Source organism: Dicentrarchus labrax, unplaced genomic scaffold (genome assembly GCF_905237075.1).
Source record: "Dicentrarchus labrax unplaced genomic scaffold, dlabrax2021, whole genome shotgun sequence".
In the NCBI taxonomy this organism is placed as follows: Eukaryota; Metazoa; Chordata; class Actinopteri; family Moronidae; genus Dicentrarchus; species Dicentrarchus labrax.
In genome coordinates, this window is record NW_026136716.1 from 7,397,896 (window position 1) to 7,413,981 (window position 16,086).

General features: G+C 42.8%; 1 protein-coding gene across 23 annotated transcripts in view; it reads right to left on the reverse strand.

Annotated features, from left to right (window-relative positions):
- dmd (dystrophin) overlaps nucleotides 1-16,086 on the reverse strand; it is a 272,939-nt gene that overhangs the window by 30,582 nt on the left and 226,271 nt on the right. For 13 of the 23 annotated variants that reach the window (XM_051428350.1, XM_051428354.1, XM_051428349.1 and 10 more), the window contains 3 exons: nucleotides 14,457-14,492; nucleotides 819-880; nucleotides 562-636 (listed from right to left, as the gene is read on the reverse strand). In XM_051428350.1, the coding sequence (XP_051284310.1) occupies nucleotides 562-636; nucleotides 819-880; nucleotides 14,457-14,492 (173 nt within the window). Of the gene's footprint in view, nucleotides 1-561; nucleotides 637-818; nucleotides 881-11,241; nucleotides 11,537-14,456; nucleotides 14,493-16,086 lie in introns of those variants that run through there. The other 10 variants (XM_051428356.1, XM_051428360.1, XM_051428361.1 and 7 more) reach the window with 2 other exon arrangements.

Sequence of the window (16,086 nt, forward strand, 5' to 3'; positions counted from 1 at the left end):
TTTCATTTTTATTTTTAAAAAAACCTTCATAACATAAATAGTGTTTTTGTGCTATACAGCTGCAGCCGGCAATACGCCTTAAAACATATCACACACATAACAGCTCGTAGGCGGCTCACACTCTACAGATCCACCGGCGAGAGACGAGAAGGATGAGTAAACACACATATGGCCCACACACACACACACACACACACACACACACACACACACACACACACACACAGACATACATACAGACTGTGAGGGCAGAGAGGTAAGGATGGTAGAAGTAGAGAGAAGAAAAGGAGGAAGAAAAAAAAAGAATACACAAAGGAGGAAGTGAAGAGGAGACGACTGAGAAGAAGAGCGGCGCGGCAAATGAGGTGAATTAAAAAAGAAAAGGCAGGGAGATGGAGGAAGAGAAAGAACAAAGGAGGAGTGTAGGAGGGCTGGAACACAATGAGAGGAGCACTTGTGATAAGAGAGGAGTGTACTAGAAGCAAGAGGCAGAAACCCTGTGTGACACGCATACAGGAGAGGTATATACATGTAACGTATATATAACCAGAGAGTACTTACAGCAGAGAGCCTTCTGCAGGCGTCTGAGCTTCATGGCTGTTCGGTAGGCCGAGAATCGAACATTGTTCAAGTCGGCTAAAGAAAGAGGAACAAGGACGAAGACGAAGTTAGAGATTACGAATCATTTCTTCATTTCATCTTGGTGTCACGCAATATGAAGTGACGTCCCATCTTGTATCCCATTCAAGCAATTCATGGCTTTATGAAAAGATGGACATGGATTAAACATGGATTAGAGCAAAATTCAGAACTCTTACCCAGAGACTGGTAGAGCTCGGCCATCTTGGGATGATCCCAGCATGTTGTCTGGGTCTGGTGGCTGTGAAGGGAAAAAGAGACATAATGGTCAAATGCGGACAGTCTTCCTGAACTTCTTCGAACATTTGCTAATTAACACTAACAAAGCACAGCTAAGGCTGATGGGAATGCCTTTGGAGATATTTGGTCACAAACCAAAGTGTTGGAAAAACTCAATTTTGACATGATGATGGCGCCACATGAAAAGTTTAGGGATAACTAAAGTTATTATGCTTCATCCCCTGGAGACCATGAACATCAGTCTACTCAATAGTTACACTGCCATCACTAGTCATGCTGCTGAAATGGAAAAAATGTGTTGTATTTCTTTTCCGAAGTGGCAAATTCAGACACATGCCTTTCAAAACCAGCCTAAGAGCTGCATACTAATGCCAGTGATTGTGCCTTTGTAAAAAACCAAAAGGAGATGGAAAGTCCTTTTGGGTAACACTGAAATGAATCTCAGTCACTGATGAATTAGATCAGCTTCCCCAAAAATCCCACACTATGACATTAATCCTGTTGTTTGTGTGTTTCTCCCCTCCATCTCATAATCTTAGAAAATAACAACCCGCTGTGGACAAAGACATCCAGCCTCCCTGCATCACAGCGGTGGCGGACTGTGATAGAGGAAGAAAGAAAAAAGGCAGAGGGAGAGAGAGAGAGAGAGATAGATGGTTGCTGTGTCATTCTCCCCTCACACATTCTCTCCTCGTGACTGCTGCTCGCCACTCACAGGAGACTCGGCTGTGTATTTGTGTGCGTTGGAGACAAAACCGATTGGGTGCACGACCGAAAAGGGAACGTGTGTGTGTGTGTGTGTGTGTGTTTGTGTGATTTTTACGCCTTCAGAACTGCAATGAGGGATGTGTATTTTCTCATGCACCAGAATAATCACGATAAAGATGATATTTAAAGATTTTGAGAGTCCCCTTCCTATTATCCGAGCTGCTACTGAATTCTGTCCGACACGTTCTGTATCACTCCTGTATTGTGCATCTGTCTGCTCGTGGGTCAGAACTAATGCTAACTAACCAAGCAGAGGAAATCTAACAGCCCGATGACACCTAAAAGAAATGGACAAAAATAAACTGGATCTCAGAATATGACTGGATGAACTTGCTACAGAGGCCTGGGGCAGAAATGAGCAGCTTGGCCCATATTAAACCTGCCCACTCTTCCCACTCTCTATGCATTGTTTACAGTATTTCTTTGCTGAAATGTTACCCAGCACCAGATGTTCAGCATCATAATTTGATTAAACAATTTATTACTATAATATTAAACATATTTTTGTTTAACACATTTACATTTTTTCAAGATCAAGTTTAAAGTAAGACCTTCTACCAATCACAGCAATTTTGTTGAAATGACCCGAGCCTCTGGATTTCTGTGGGAGGGCAGTTTCCCGCTTTGCCCAACTGGTAATCCAACCTTGAAAATGAGTTACAGTGTCAGTGTATGAAAGGCACAATTCAGAATCTACAGTCAGAATTCAATTTGCATTTCTTTAGTAGACCTCTCCCCAGTAGTCAGAAACTCCTCATTGCTAATTGCTGCACTCTTTAATTGTGAATTTACACCTACAGTAAAGGAGTACTGTCATACTGGTTGACACTATGGAAGCCGGGAAAAGCCGTAACAATCGAGATGTTCATACACAACTGAATATGTTATTGTGAAATGTACAATTAGTGCACAATTAGGTATTCAAATGTCTTTATACAATTTAATTCTTATGGCCTGTCTCTGCTTCCTACTGACATTTTCACTGTTGCATATTTGTTGCTTTATTACCTTAAATATGGTGTCAGTATTTGCTGCAGTTGCACAACAGCCAAATCTCTTCATATGTCCTCCCAAACATTTCCTGTTTAATCCCGACCGAGTGTCATGATCTGAGCTCTAATTTGCATTTCGTGGCATCTTTAAAAACACCCACTTTGAACTGAAACACCATCTAGAAAACATTTAAACTCTACTTATACTAAATGGCAGTGAAAACTGATTATGTTACTGTAAAGCAAAGAGCAGATTTTCCTGGTCATTAGTTCCACTTAGCTGTTGTTGTAATAATTATTGTACTAACATGATAAGAAAATCTGGACAGCTAATTCCCACCACATTAATGACAAAGAGCATGCATTTTGGCAAAAAAACAAAAATGTCAGACATCTTCTGTGCCACAATAAATATGACTGTGAAGTGGTGTCAGATACAGTAAATGTGATGGTGATGTGCCAGCTGCCTGTTTACATAAAGCTAATGGAAGCCACATGTCTTACCAGAGAGGCAATTAAGTTTTTTTGTTCAGAGCACATCAAATATGTGAAAGGTTTCTTCTACTTTATATGTCAGATGGTTAATAAATGGGCATTTGGCTCGCTGCATTCCTGGAAATGAGAGTGTCTTCTCATTTAAGAGTATGTGTCAATCAGGGTGTCTGTGACGCTTTCGTCATTAAGTTAAATATAGGACAGTTAAATGGCTATTCAGTGCCAGTTTGAATGAAATATTACGGACATTATGAAGGCGAAAATGAGACAAGAACTGGAGCGGGGGAAAACAAAAATAATGATATTTCTTAGATCTTTAAAAACCAAACAGATTCCCATGTGTTCAGTACAGGTGTGTATGATCAGGCTTACATACATGTGAATGGTGGGTGTACAAAGTGGGCGACCACTGAATGTAGTGGGTGTTGTGGATCAGAGGTAGGGAGAAAAAGCAAAAAACGGTTGTGCCGAACAAAAACAGCAAAAAAAAAAAACAAAAAAACAGCAGAACCGTTTAAAATACAGTGCTGCTCAGCGTTCCTTCACAGGCAAAGCACCGTTTTCTGCTTCATAATTCTGGCCTGAGGCCTGTTAGTGCACAACTGCAACCCTACCCCTGCTCGTTAAAAGCACACATGTCGAGTTGGTCGCACACAAGCGCACCTGCAGTTGACCTTTGTATGAAAAGCAGACAAATAATAATCCATGTGCTGGGTTGTTTTCCCCGCATTGCCCTTGTTTTTCTCTCTGCTGCCTCTCTGCCTCTCTCCCACACTCCCACTCCAGATAATGAGGAGAGGGGTCCCATGGTGAAGAGCTACTTAAAAATCCTCTAAGCTCAGAGTCTGTGCAAACAGTAGCTCAGTCACTCGGCTAGTCATCGGCGTGCTGCTCCGAGCCACTCGGACAAATGCCTCTAATAACCGCACAGCATCAAACACGCAGCTGCTTTCATCCGGAGCGCTGCAGCGGCTCGGAGATGCAGGCGTCTGATTGACTGAGTGTTGTACTTCAATTCCCTGTTGTCCTTGAGCAAGGCAGGTAACTTGCAGCTGTTTACATCATCTGCACAGAAGCAAACCGCCGTAATAAGGAGCACTTCTATTTTCACATAAAAATAAGATGATCTCAGCCCTTGATGCTCGACACAGGGGGTCAAGAAGCAATCGATGAGTCACAGAATAATACATCTTCCTGTGACAGGAGAGGCTGTTTTATTGAGCCCACTGTCCTACTGGACAAGAAAACAATAGATTATGTATTTGGCTGCTATGCTTTGTAATGATTTAAATTCATATAAATTCAGTGTACTCTGGAGTGGCACAAAAGCCAAAAGGTAAAACATGAATTAGATTCCGGACTGCATTCCCTTGATGTCAAGTTCGATGTCATGCTGTTTAGTTTGACATTTTCTAATCTTACTGTATTGAACGTCACACAATGTCCTCTAAATGATGTCCTTGGTAACAAAAGTTGACCCTCGGCAAGTCTCCAACTAAATAAATCACAGCACCACCCACCCAGATTCCATTTCACTACGCAAGCTTACACATAGTACTCTAAATTAGACCTGCAAAATTAACAGTTAAATGGTAGCTTATGAATTCAGTCAAACGCAGTTAGACATGTTTTACTTTCTGTTACAATTAGACAAGCTTTAGGGAGACCACACATTTGGTTACACCACGACAAAAACAAAGCACTGACGCGAGACACATCTGGATTTTTAACGTGACCTGTCCTCTTCTTTTTCCAGGGATCTGTCTTGTTGGCTACTTGTGAGAAATATAAATAGACAAGAAAAAAAGAGGCAGTTAATGTGAGAGGAAAAATGCTTTGCTCCAGAAAAGGCTTGGGATCAGATTATCGGTTCCAGGTTGCTAAAATACCCCAAATTCCCAAAGCTCCCGTACAAACAAATAAACCTTTTACCACTCCTCGCCTTGTACAAAAAGAACCCAATGTTAGCTGACCAACATTACTTAATATTCACATTGTGTGATAGCTAAAATGAAACCTTTGCTGTTCACTTCATTGTTTCTCTGCAAGCTGAAGTCTGTGCTCGGCCAAAGATTGTTTCTGAAGGACAAGAAACGTCACTCTGTAACACCACCCTATGACTGCGAAACTGTGGGTTTTTTCGACTAAGCTACACAATGGCTCTTCTCTAAAAATGTGATTGTGTCACGCCAAGGTCAATTTCAGTAAATTCTCCCAGTTAAACTTTTGTTGAACTGCCTCATCTGCTCCTGTTATATGGTTGCGATTTTACAATGTTTTCTATCATCATCAGTGATTTCAACTGTAAATTCCTAAGCCTGGTTTTTAATCACAGCAGCTTGATTTAGAGCTAGAGCTAGACATACGAATCAGGCAGGCTAATATACTGGCCGATAACAGCTTATTGCTTATTGATTTACGATTATCAGGATGTTGGCTCAAAGTGTCTCCATAAGAGTTGGTCTCTGTTCTTCAGATTGTTTATTCATGTAATGGGTTTATGTAAAGCTGATGTATTGTTCCAAACGCTGATTTCAACATCTCAGAAATCCAGTATTGCTTGGGCTATATCTAAAACCGGGTCTAGGTCAGTCATCACCGACCTAAACTGGTTGTAGAGATTTAAGCTGAACTTTATTGTCCTCTTTCATGAACCACTCCTAACGGCTTTTCAAAATAAGCCTACATACCTGTGTGATTTTATAAATGCTTAACTTAATAAGAGCCTATACTCCAATCATACGTCCTTGGTTTGACCCCCTCCCACCTCCTGGGGGTGTTTTTAAGTCTATGACTGTGCACTCAGTTAAGGGGAGGCTAGCCAAAAGAGAATTCCCCTAAAGGGATCTACAGTCTATAGTCTATCTATAGAACTAGAATAAAGTACTGCATTACATTTCACTATTGCATTAAGTTCCAACCTCAAATTTTCAGCCCCTATCTCAGCCACACCACCCACCTGTCCTCAACACCTTATCTGTCTCCACCACCCACTGCAGCTCCAGCCTCCTATAGGAAACCAGCTATTTGTTTGGAAGAGGAGGATACTGCATCTGTTTTCTAACACTAGCACACAGATACACACGCTGAAACACCTGACAAACACACATTATTCCAATATGTCAACAAAACACAGAACTGCAGTCTACTTCCCACCAGATGTCCTACTGGGATTAATGAAAAAAACAACAACACCACAGAATATCAATGGTGGCCTGCAGGAATCAAGCATCTCTAGTTTTGACTATTTTTTATGCTCTTTGAAAGCCGACACTGCCTCCCTAGAAAATGTATCATGGCCCCGGGACAAGCCAAAGTGTTGATAATGCATCGTAAACTGTCAAAGGATAAAGTACTGCACAATGAGCGGCTCCGGCACAGCAGTCAGGGACTCGCTGCCTTGCTCGAGGGCGATCTGATTGAAGGTGATGAGGGAGGGGGAGCGCGCTCAACATTCACATCCCCCCCTCCCGCAATTTCCTACCATGAATGGAAACAGAAACCAGTCGAGACAATAACGGCTGAGTCTTATTGAGATCAAACAGCTGAACAACACTCGACAATATGGGTTTGCCTGCTAACCATAAGGTACAGCTGAGGCTGATGGGAATGTCATTAGTTTGGTATTTAGTCATAAACCACAGTATTGGACAAATTACAAATGTTGAGCTGACAATGGCGCTAGAGGAAAAGTCAGATCACCAAAGTTATTGCAATTCATCCTTAACCGACCATGAATGTCTGTACAAACTTTTAAGGTCCAGTAGTCGTTGAGATATTTCAGTCTGGACCGACCGGCATTGCCACTGATGGAGTCATATATACTGCATGCTGGGAGATCCTAGTGAAAATAAAGTTGGTTTGAAGTGACAGAAAAAGCTGTTGACAAAAATTAAAAACATGCCAACTGGCTATTTTACATTTGAGAGCCCCTACCTCCACTTTTACAGTCAAATCACACACCTAAAGAACATCAGTCCGTTTTATCCCGCACTGCACAACAGTTTACTTACTGGGGATAAACCTTGTTGAATTTCTGAAAATCAAACCTAAAACTGTACACCCGTTTTTTAGTCGTTTGGTTTACATCTGGGCATATTTTCATGATAGAAAGTCTTGCTGCTTTGGCATCGACTTGTTCCTCAATCTGAAGTCTGAATCCAATTATTTTACCACAGGAATACAAGCTATTCCTCTGTGCAGCATAACTTAAGGTTGGATTGCACTGCCGTCATTTTTTGACAACGATAACACACACACAAACACACACGTGCCGTCACACAATAACACACACACCCCACACAATGGTACATATTGCAGTTAACAGGCAGCTGAATAGCTTATTGCAGTGGTGACAGATAGGCGCTTTAAATAATGAATCCACACAGAGACATGAGTGTCACTTCTCGCTGCAGTCAATTATGGTTCTTGGATGAATGATTAAAGGTGGTTTATGGGCTATGGCGACGTCTTCCTCTGCCTATCATTGAGAGTGAGCCCCGACAGAATGTTTCCTGCACAGCAGGCTGCTGAATGAGCTCAGACAATGGCCTTCAGGGATGTAATGTGAACAAGAGAAAAAAAGCGGGCTAAAAAGGCATGAAAGCCATATTCATCAGCTGGATATGAGGGGAAGCGGTTTGTGAAAGAGAAGCTAAAAAGTACCGACAAAACCTGAGGGATCACACAGAGCTACGAGATAACTCATTATTTTCTTTGTGATCATTGAGCATAACGATTAGTGAGTTATTATCTTTGAAACATGATCACTAATATAAAGTTTCATTTTTTTAAAAGGCTCCATAATTTCCTAAAGTTCTGGTCAGTTTAGTTTTAATTAAATGTTACTCCAACGGAAAGAAATTGGGCATTTGTTGGGGACTATTTTCCGCAGCTGATTGTGTGTGTGTGGGATTAAGTCAAAATAAACTACTGATGTGTTTTTAATAATTGGACGACAATGGAGCTCTATGGCACAGAGGAATAAGATATATTGGGTTTTGATACACACAAACACACACACAATTCTGTTGGCTCAGCATGTGGGATTCGTTGAAAAAATATGGAATCTCACCAGATGTATCATTTAAGTACAGCAGCCATTTAAAAAACACTAACTGAAGCTGAAAATATCAAGTTGATTAATCAATCTTGATGTCTTTTTGTGATTATAAAGTAAATCTGCTGATCTCAGTCAATTAATGATTTGTTCTATGTCTTATAATAGTGAAAAACAAACATGACAATGTCGTCAAATAGCTTTTTGTTGGTGCCAACCGTCCAAAGCCCAAAACTAAATTCATGAAACAGAGGTTAGCTGAGAAATCTTCATATGCGAGAAGCTGAAACCACAGGATTTTTGGAACCTTTGTGTTATAAATGAATGTAAAGATTAGCTGAATATCAAAATTCTTGTTTGTTTTTAGTACGCAACTTACACAAGTGTGACGTAGAAACTTGAAGCCTCCAGTGTACACACACTGAGAATGAGTGTCCAGTAAAGTAGGAGGCATCGATAGCGATATATATAAATTCATATGAAACTGTGAGGGCACTTCCCCTCATTTTACAGAAACACTGAAGGCGCACCAGTGAGAATGATCGCTTTGTCATAAGTGTCATTTATATATTATCAGTTGCAGGCACAGGAAGGGAGGGCCTGCCCACTATAAACCTTATGTAATGTGAAAAACATACACTCCTCATACTGCAGTGGTTCAACTTTGAGCAGAAGAGATGACTGAACCCAAATGGAACAAATTCATTCCTCACACATATTACTTTGTGACCTTTGGTGAATGTTTTGTTTTTACTGCCTCCACTTGCTGTAATAATCAATGTGAAATTGCATGAAAGGAGATGGGGGGGGTCTTTTGACGCTTTTGGCTTCAGGAGGCTGAAACCGCTGGTAAAATATAAGTGATTATAGATAACACTTGGAAGAGCTGTTCCTCTCATGCAACAGCTCAGCAACCCTTTTAACAGCAGGGAAATCTGGCATCACAGCTACAATCAAATTGTATGGCTGAGTGCAGACCGAAGACTAAATGCTTCATTAGTTAAACTCTCGACACTTTGCATAAGAGTAGATACATACTAACAACCGATTACTAGTCCGCAGAATGTGGGTTCTACTATTCCTGCAGTGCTGGCAGATCTAGCTCAATCGCACGTCTCCCCCAGAAAGTCTGGAAGTAGAGAAAACAGAAGCAGCTCTTCTCTTGTTCTGTAGTGGTGGACATCCATATTTTACATTTTGGGCTTTGCGCTGCAGGATTCTGGTGGGCTAATTATCCCCTGAGGACTGAGGAAGAGGTTATTAAGTACCATATTAAAACTTTTCTGACAGCTGCTGGTCAAGTTGTCTTTCTCCAGACCAATGACGAAATTTATCCCACAGTCGTTTGTTCTCACGTGCTGCTACAGAATGATCACAAAGTCTACATGATGCCAGTAATATTTATTATTCTAACATGACATCTGGAGAAAAAAAGGTTTGCAGCTTGAATGTGGGAAAGTTTCTTCCATCACCGTCCCTGAACACAGAAATTCAACCCTAAAGACCACAGATCAGGCAGAAATAGAGCGTGTGGTTGATAATCACCGAATACAAAGACAGCACACAAGCCATAACAGTCATGCCTGAGCATGTCAGCACCACAGAGGGACCCAAGTTGAATGTGTGTGTTAAGGCTTTTTATCCATCAGCTGTATTTAATCAGTGCACATACACACACACACCTGCAATCACATTGGTGCCAAAAATCTGCACCAGCAAGCCCGCATCCTCTGCTCTCATTTCACCAACTCCTGAAGTGCACACACACACACACACACACACACACACACACACACGGAAAGGGATCCATGTAGTATCAGTGCAGGACAGCCACATCCCCATAAAAAATGACCAGCAGTTGATCTGGACCACGCATGAACGGCACACGTGAACCTAACCCCCCCTCGCTGTTTGCATTGAGAAATGAGGCCTGGCGTTTATTTCCAAGCCGAAAATAGACCAACGCAGCACATCAAAATCGCCGTGCACACTTCCACGCACACACACACACGCACACACACACACACACACACACACACACGGATCCAGGCACGGGCTGCTTTGCTGCCACGGAGGTGATCGTGTTTGCACCTCCGCGTGCGCGTTAGTGACTGTGAAGGAATGCAACACAGTGGTACATTGCTGCTCTGCTCGGCAGGGCTCCCCGTTTCTCTTGCAAAGGCTCAGCCAACGCACCGCACACACGCATTAATTAACACAAATCCCCGTCGGGCCAAATTCAAACACATACGGACAAACACACGCAGCCCAGCGCTGAGCTCTGTTTGCAGTGTGTCTTGCTTTAAAGCATTCAATGCCCTTCTTTATGTTCCAACATGGCAGCAAGTACCAAGTGAAACAGTGCATAGAAAGGATTGAGAATGAGGGGAATGCACGGTTCGGGGATCCGGAGGGGACAGCGGGTCGGAGAGCCGCACTGGCCGCACACCTCGCCTGGTTCCCCGGCAACAACCACGAGCAGCAGCCGCTGCGAAGGAAAGGTCTGGTTGGGTTTAATGCCCACAAAGCAGAACCGTTTTCCTCCTTTATCATGGAAAAATTAACCTCCTGTTTAATGCACTCGTGCACGGTCTGATCTACCCCTTAAAACGCAAAAAGATATTTTACATTTACACCTAATTGTTTTTTTGCTGTACGCTTCAGAATTGACCACAAAATGCATTTGAACGTGCGAGGTGAGATTCTTCCATATGCATTTTGGACAGACTTGCAGAAAAGGGTTAACCGCACACAAGAGGAGATCTATTTCCCTATGTCCAAACTGAAATGTGGATGCATCTTTGCACGGATTTTAAACATTCACAAGCCTATTTTTGCGCATATTCCGGACTACAGGTGAAATAATGTGTGTTTTCTGCTGAGTGTGTGTGTGTGTGTGTGGGGGGGGGGGTATCTCTTCCCCCAGCTCACCGCCTCTCTGATTGCCAATGTGTTGTCTGTGTGAACAGGTTTACTGCATTACGACCAGCACAATTACCATCACCATTATTTATCACCACCACGAACGGTTCCCAGCCCAGCACTCACTTCCGAAGCTGCTCCCGCATCGCCGGCCGATCAGAGCGCTCCACGTCCGGTGGAAATGAACCGATTCCCGGGCAGAACCGAGGCGATATCCCGACCCCCTCCGCGGTCCGGCCAAGCGTCCTCTAACCACCGGAGAGAGGCGTCCGAGATTACCGTGTGTAGTCTACGTGTGTGTGTGTGTGTGTGTGTGTGTGTGTGTGTGTATGTGTATGTATGTGTGTGTCGGTGTGTGTTCCTCTGCAAGCAGCAGCGGTGGGTTGCAGAGGCTGACTGGCCAGCGAGACACGAGGGTCAAACCCGCCAGAATACAATAAAAAACTCTTCCGCTTACTGCTTCAAAATAAAAGCTTCAGTGTGAAAAGCGCGCCCCCCAATAAACTATTTGAGTGATAATGAAAACAAATGTACTTGCAGAGATGCTATTGTTCCCATCTAGCTTTAGGTGGGTGGAAAAAAGTATATATAGCCTTCGTGGACTATAAAATCATCTTGGTCCCACTTCAGAATAAGAGATGCTCTGACTACAGTTTTTCCAACTGAACTGTCATATGAGCTAATACCAAGTACTGAAAAATGTATGTTAAAAACATATATACCGGTATATACATACTGCATATATTACCTTTTATAAAGCATATACTATGAAGCCTGTGTGCTATCATTGTATGGCCTGGCTCATGTTGAGACCTTTGTCTTAGGGTGGGTCATGACTTCGCTATCCTGGGGGGGGTTTGTCTGAAGTATAAACTGCTATATACCAACACATATCCTTCATAAAGCAGGTAATTGAAACATTTTAGGTATAAATTGTTATAGAGGCCGGATTCACAACCTCACAAAGTGGGCAACTGCCCCAGACCCTGAAGGGGCCACTCACCAAGTGATTAATAGCAAATTTGTTTATGAATATGCACGACGGAATTACAATATCAACTAAAATCTAAATGACAAGGGCCTTAGGGGTCCATCGCCCCCCCCCCCAAGCTCATTTTACCCAGGCTCCCAGGAGGGTTCATAGGGCCCTGGATGTTGATGGCTAAATAACTGGACATATAATAAAACATGTCATGGCTACACCAGATATGTTAAAAACTGAAGCAATACCGAACCACCACATAGTTGACGCCTTTATTTTGAAATAAAACTGAACTCGTTTCCGGTCTACTCCTGTCTGCTTCTGGGAAACTTGACGCAGCTCAGCTAGACGAGGCGGAGCTCAGGCTCCCTGCCTCTGCCTCCCTTCCCCCCATCCCGCTGTTTCTGAAAGCAAAAGAACCTCAACACCATCCGAGGAGGTTTTTCACCTCCCTGACAGAGAGGGAGGGAGAGGGGGACGGGGGAGAGAGAGAGAGAGAGAGAGAGAGAGAGAGAGAGAGACACTCTTTGCTTTTCAAGACACAGATTCCCACATTCAAGGCCATGGAAAGAGAGTGAGAAATAAAGAGGGACAGAAAGGAAGAAAGATAGGGAAAGAGGGAGAGACAAAAAAAGGGGGAAAGGAGGCGGAGAAGGAGAAGAGAAAAAGAGCGCTTTTTTTCTTTTTGCATGACACACAGGACAGAAGAGAGGAGAGACAGGAAGAAAGAAAGAAAGAGAGAGAGAGGACGAAGAGGAGGAGGGGTTCTCTTTGCTTTGGGAATCAATGTTCAAGGCTTGAGAAATGTAGGCTATGTTGCACCAGCAAAGAGAGAAGACCAGCCTGTAATTTGTAGGCAAGTCTCAACTGTTATTTTATCCCACCACAACAGTATGTCTTTATACCTGAGTGTGTGTAGGTGTGTGTGTGTGTGTGTGTGTGTAGGTGAGAGACAATGAGAGACTGAGACGGAAGGAGAGGACGGAGCGGGTTGGATTCAACACATCAAACAATTCCTGATTACTGATTTTAAGCTGTCGCACATCATTTTGCAGCTGACTGTGTTTGTGTAGGAGGTCATGGATTAACTCTGAGGACTCCACCCGGGAGTCAGTGGAGCTCGCTTGCAGTGAGGCAAATCAAACACACCCTCACAGATTGGTGAAGGGAGGCCGGTAGGTAGGGGGGGCAAGGTGGATGTTGCAGGTTTGAGGAAATCATCTCCAGAAGCAGACAAGTGATCGCGCAACAGAAGCAGTTGGTTGGCCATATGTTGTCGCACTGTGCCCTGAATGTGTATGAGAGTGTGTTTGTATGCATGAGACACAGTGTGGGTGTGTTGTTGATGTGTGTGTGTGTGTGTGTGTGTAGGCTATAGCCTGAGTGGGTGTGTTGTATGTTTGCACACAGTGTGTGTGAAGTCTGCATGGACACAATATGGCCAAAACTATGCGGACACCCCTGTAAACGTTTGCATAGCTTTGGTTTGGCCCCTTTAGTTCCAGGGAAGCATACGGTGACATTTAGACAACAGTTCGCTCCCAACTTTGTGGCAAACAGTTAGGGGATGATTTTCTTAGTTTGGTGTGGAAGAACTCGAGCTTTGACCACAACCCAATCCAACACCTTTGGGATGAACTGGAACGTCGACTGCAAGCCTTAACGCAAGTACTATGAGGTAAATGTACTTGTTATGGAGGGCTCTGTATTTTTTCACATCATTGGGTTATTATTACTCATATAAACACCATTTTAATACTGTAGTTATAAAATGGTACAAAACAATTCGATGATGAACAGAAATGTATATAATTAATTGTAATTTTTCAGGCAGAAGAACATTTGCTCCAGTGTGAGAATTTTAGGACCATATAATAACCTGATTAATGAATGAAGAAAATAGTTAGTTGCAGCCCTATTTTATAAAACCATTTTATATTTTGTATATAAATTCATAATCTGTAAAGTAACTATTAACAATAGCTGTCAGATACATGTAGTGGAGTAAAAAGTACAATATTGATATATTATATATGTATAAAACAGCATAAAATGAAAAATTGTAGGACAGTGGAGGCTGTTATGGCATCATATTAATGCCCAAAATGTTAGAATGAACAATCACGAGTGTAAGGTTGGCATGTCCACATACTTTTGGCCATATGATGTATGTTTTCTACATATATGTGTGTGGGCATGCTGCATACAGTGAAGGATGTTAATGTGTGTGTGTGTGTGTGTGTTGTGTGTGTGTGTGTGTGTGTGTGTGTAGACAGGTGTGTGTGTGTGTGTGTGTGTGTGTGTGTGTGTGTGTGTGTGTGTGTGAGTGAGTATGTGTGTGTGGTCAGCTGGCACTCACAGGGTCTCGGTCATCTGGTCAGCTCCAGCTTTCTCACTGCGTATGGAGAGGAGAATCGGTCACTTCTCTTTCCCTCCCTCCCTCCCTTCTTCCTCTCTTCTCTCCGTTCAATGTGTTTCCCTCACTTGCAGTTAATTCCACGTCAAACGAAGAGCTGCGTCAAAACTCTCAGGATCAACCAAGCACGTTGTCCCAGTCACATGCAGTCTCTCTCACTCTGTCATTAAGTGTTAACTCAAACACGCCAAACTGCTAGTTGCTGATTACCAAGCCGGTGCAAACTACTGTATGAGCTCTCTGACTGTAGAAGAAGCAGGAAGAGAGCTCGACCAATCACACTGTGGGGTTATTCTGACCAGTGAGTTAGGAATGTGAGGCAGAGAGCTAAGCCTATGTAACTTCTGACAGGGCTCGTTGGTGAACCACTGCATAGATAGACATATAAGTACATACATAGACAATGCATTGACTGCCATACATCAACGTTGCTGCCATATTGGGGGGAAAAAGGGGGTTTAAAGCCCCTCTGGATTTCTGTGGCACTCCTCTAAACTATTTCAAATAATGAGCTTCAAGAAAACAAACATAAAATGTATCCAATTGGAGGAAACATTTGTTGGATTAGTTGTAGCCAAATGATTTGCATGTGGGTCCAAAAATCATCATCAATTATCCCTCATGTGAAACTCCTTTGCTGTACCAACTCACCAACAGTTAGGCAACTGTTTGTGCTCCCTGCAGCGCTGAGGCAGAAGTTGTAAGACTGTGCTTACTACTGTGCTAACACACCCCACCTCCAAAACTTCTGCTATGTGCTGATGAGTAGTAAACAGTCTCCCAGCATTCACCAGGGCACTGCAGCGCGAACAGGGACTCAACTGCTCGACAAGCATGTTTCCAGACATAATGAAGTAAATAATGTCTACATTTAGAGACTGCAAAAACATCTGGGTTAGCTGGCTGTTTGGAGACATATTGTTATATACGTTTTAACCCATAAGGGTTTTATTTTTGTAAGATGTTATCATCAGCAGTTGGGAAGACTGAACTAAGGGGGCTGATGTGGGTAACCAGTGGGAAAACAAGCTCATTCCTGGCCACCACGGATGTTTTCTTGTTGGTTTGATCCAGGATCAGTTAAATGTAAAGCTGCCCTGCTGACGTTGAGATTCGCTCACTGTTCTGCGTCTCAAAGAAAGACTGTCCCAACCTATAACACATCTGTTTGGATCCGCTTTGTTTCCCTCATGTTACCTTGGGCTGAATGAATGGACAGATAGATGGACGACTGTATGGGTGGATAAACCGACAGATGAAGATGTTTGCTGGAACAGGATGTTGGGACGGGACATTACACAGAACATGATTTAAACCTTTTTCTATTTATGCCAACTGCTACGCAATGAGTTAAGATATAAAGACTGCAATCACACTGTTTCCAACGTTATTGGGATAATCATTTTATGGTGTGTCTGCTGAAAAGAAATGTTTATTTCATTGAACGAAATTAGATCCAACAGTAAACCAGTGTGAGCTTCAATTAAAGTCCATCAAAATTAAAATCTGTCTCTTCTCCAGTACACCCACTTTATTCACCATCAGTGGGTAAAAAAAGGTTTGAATCTCTCCA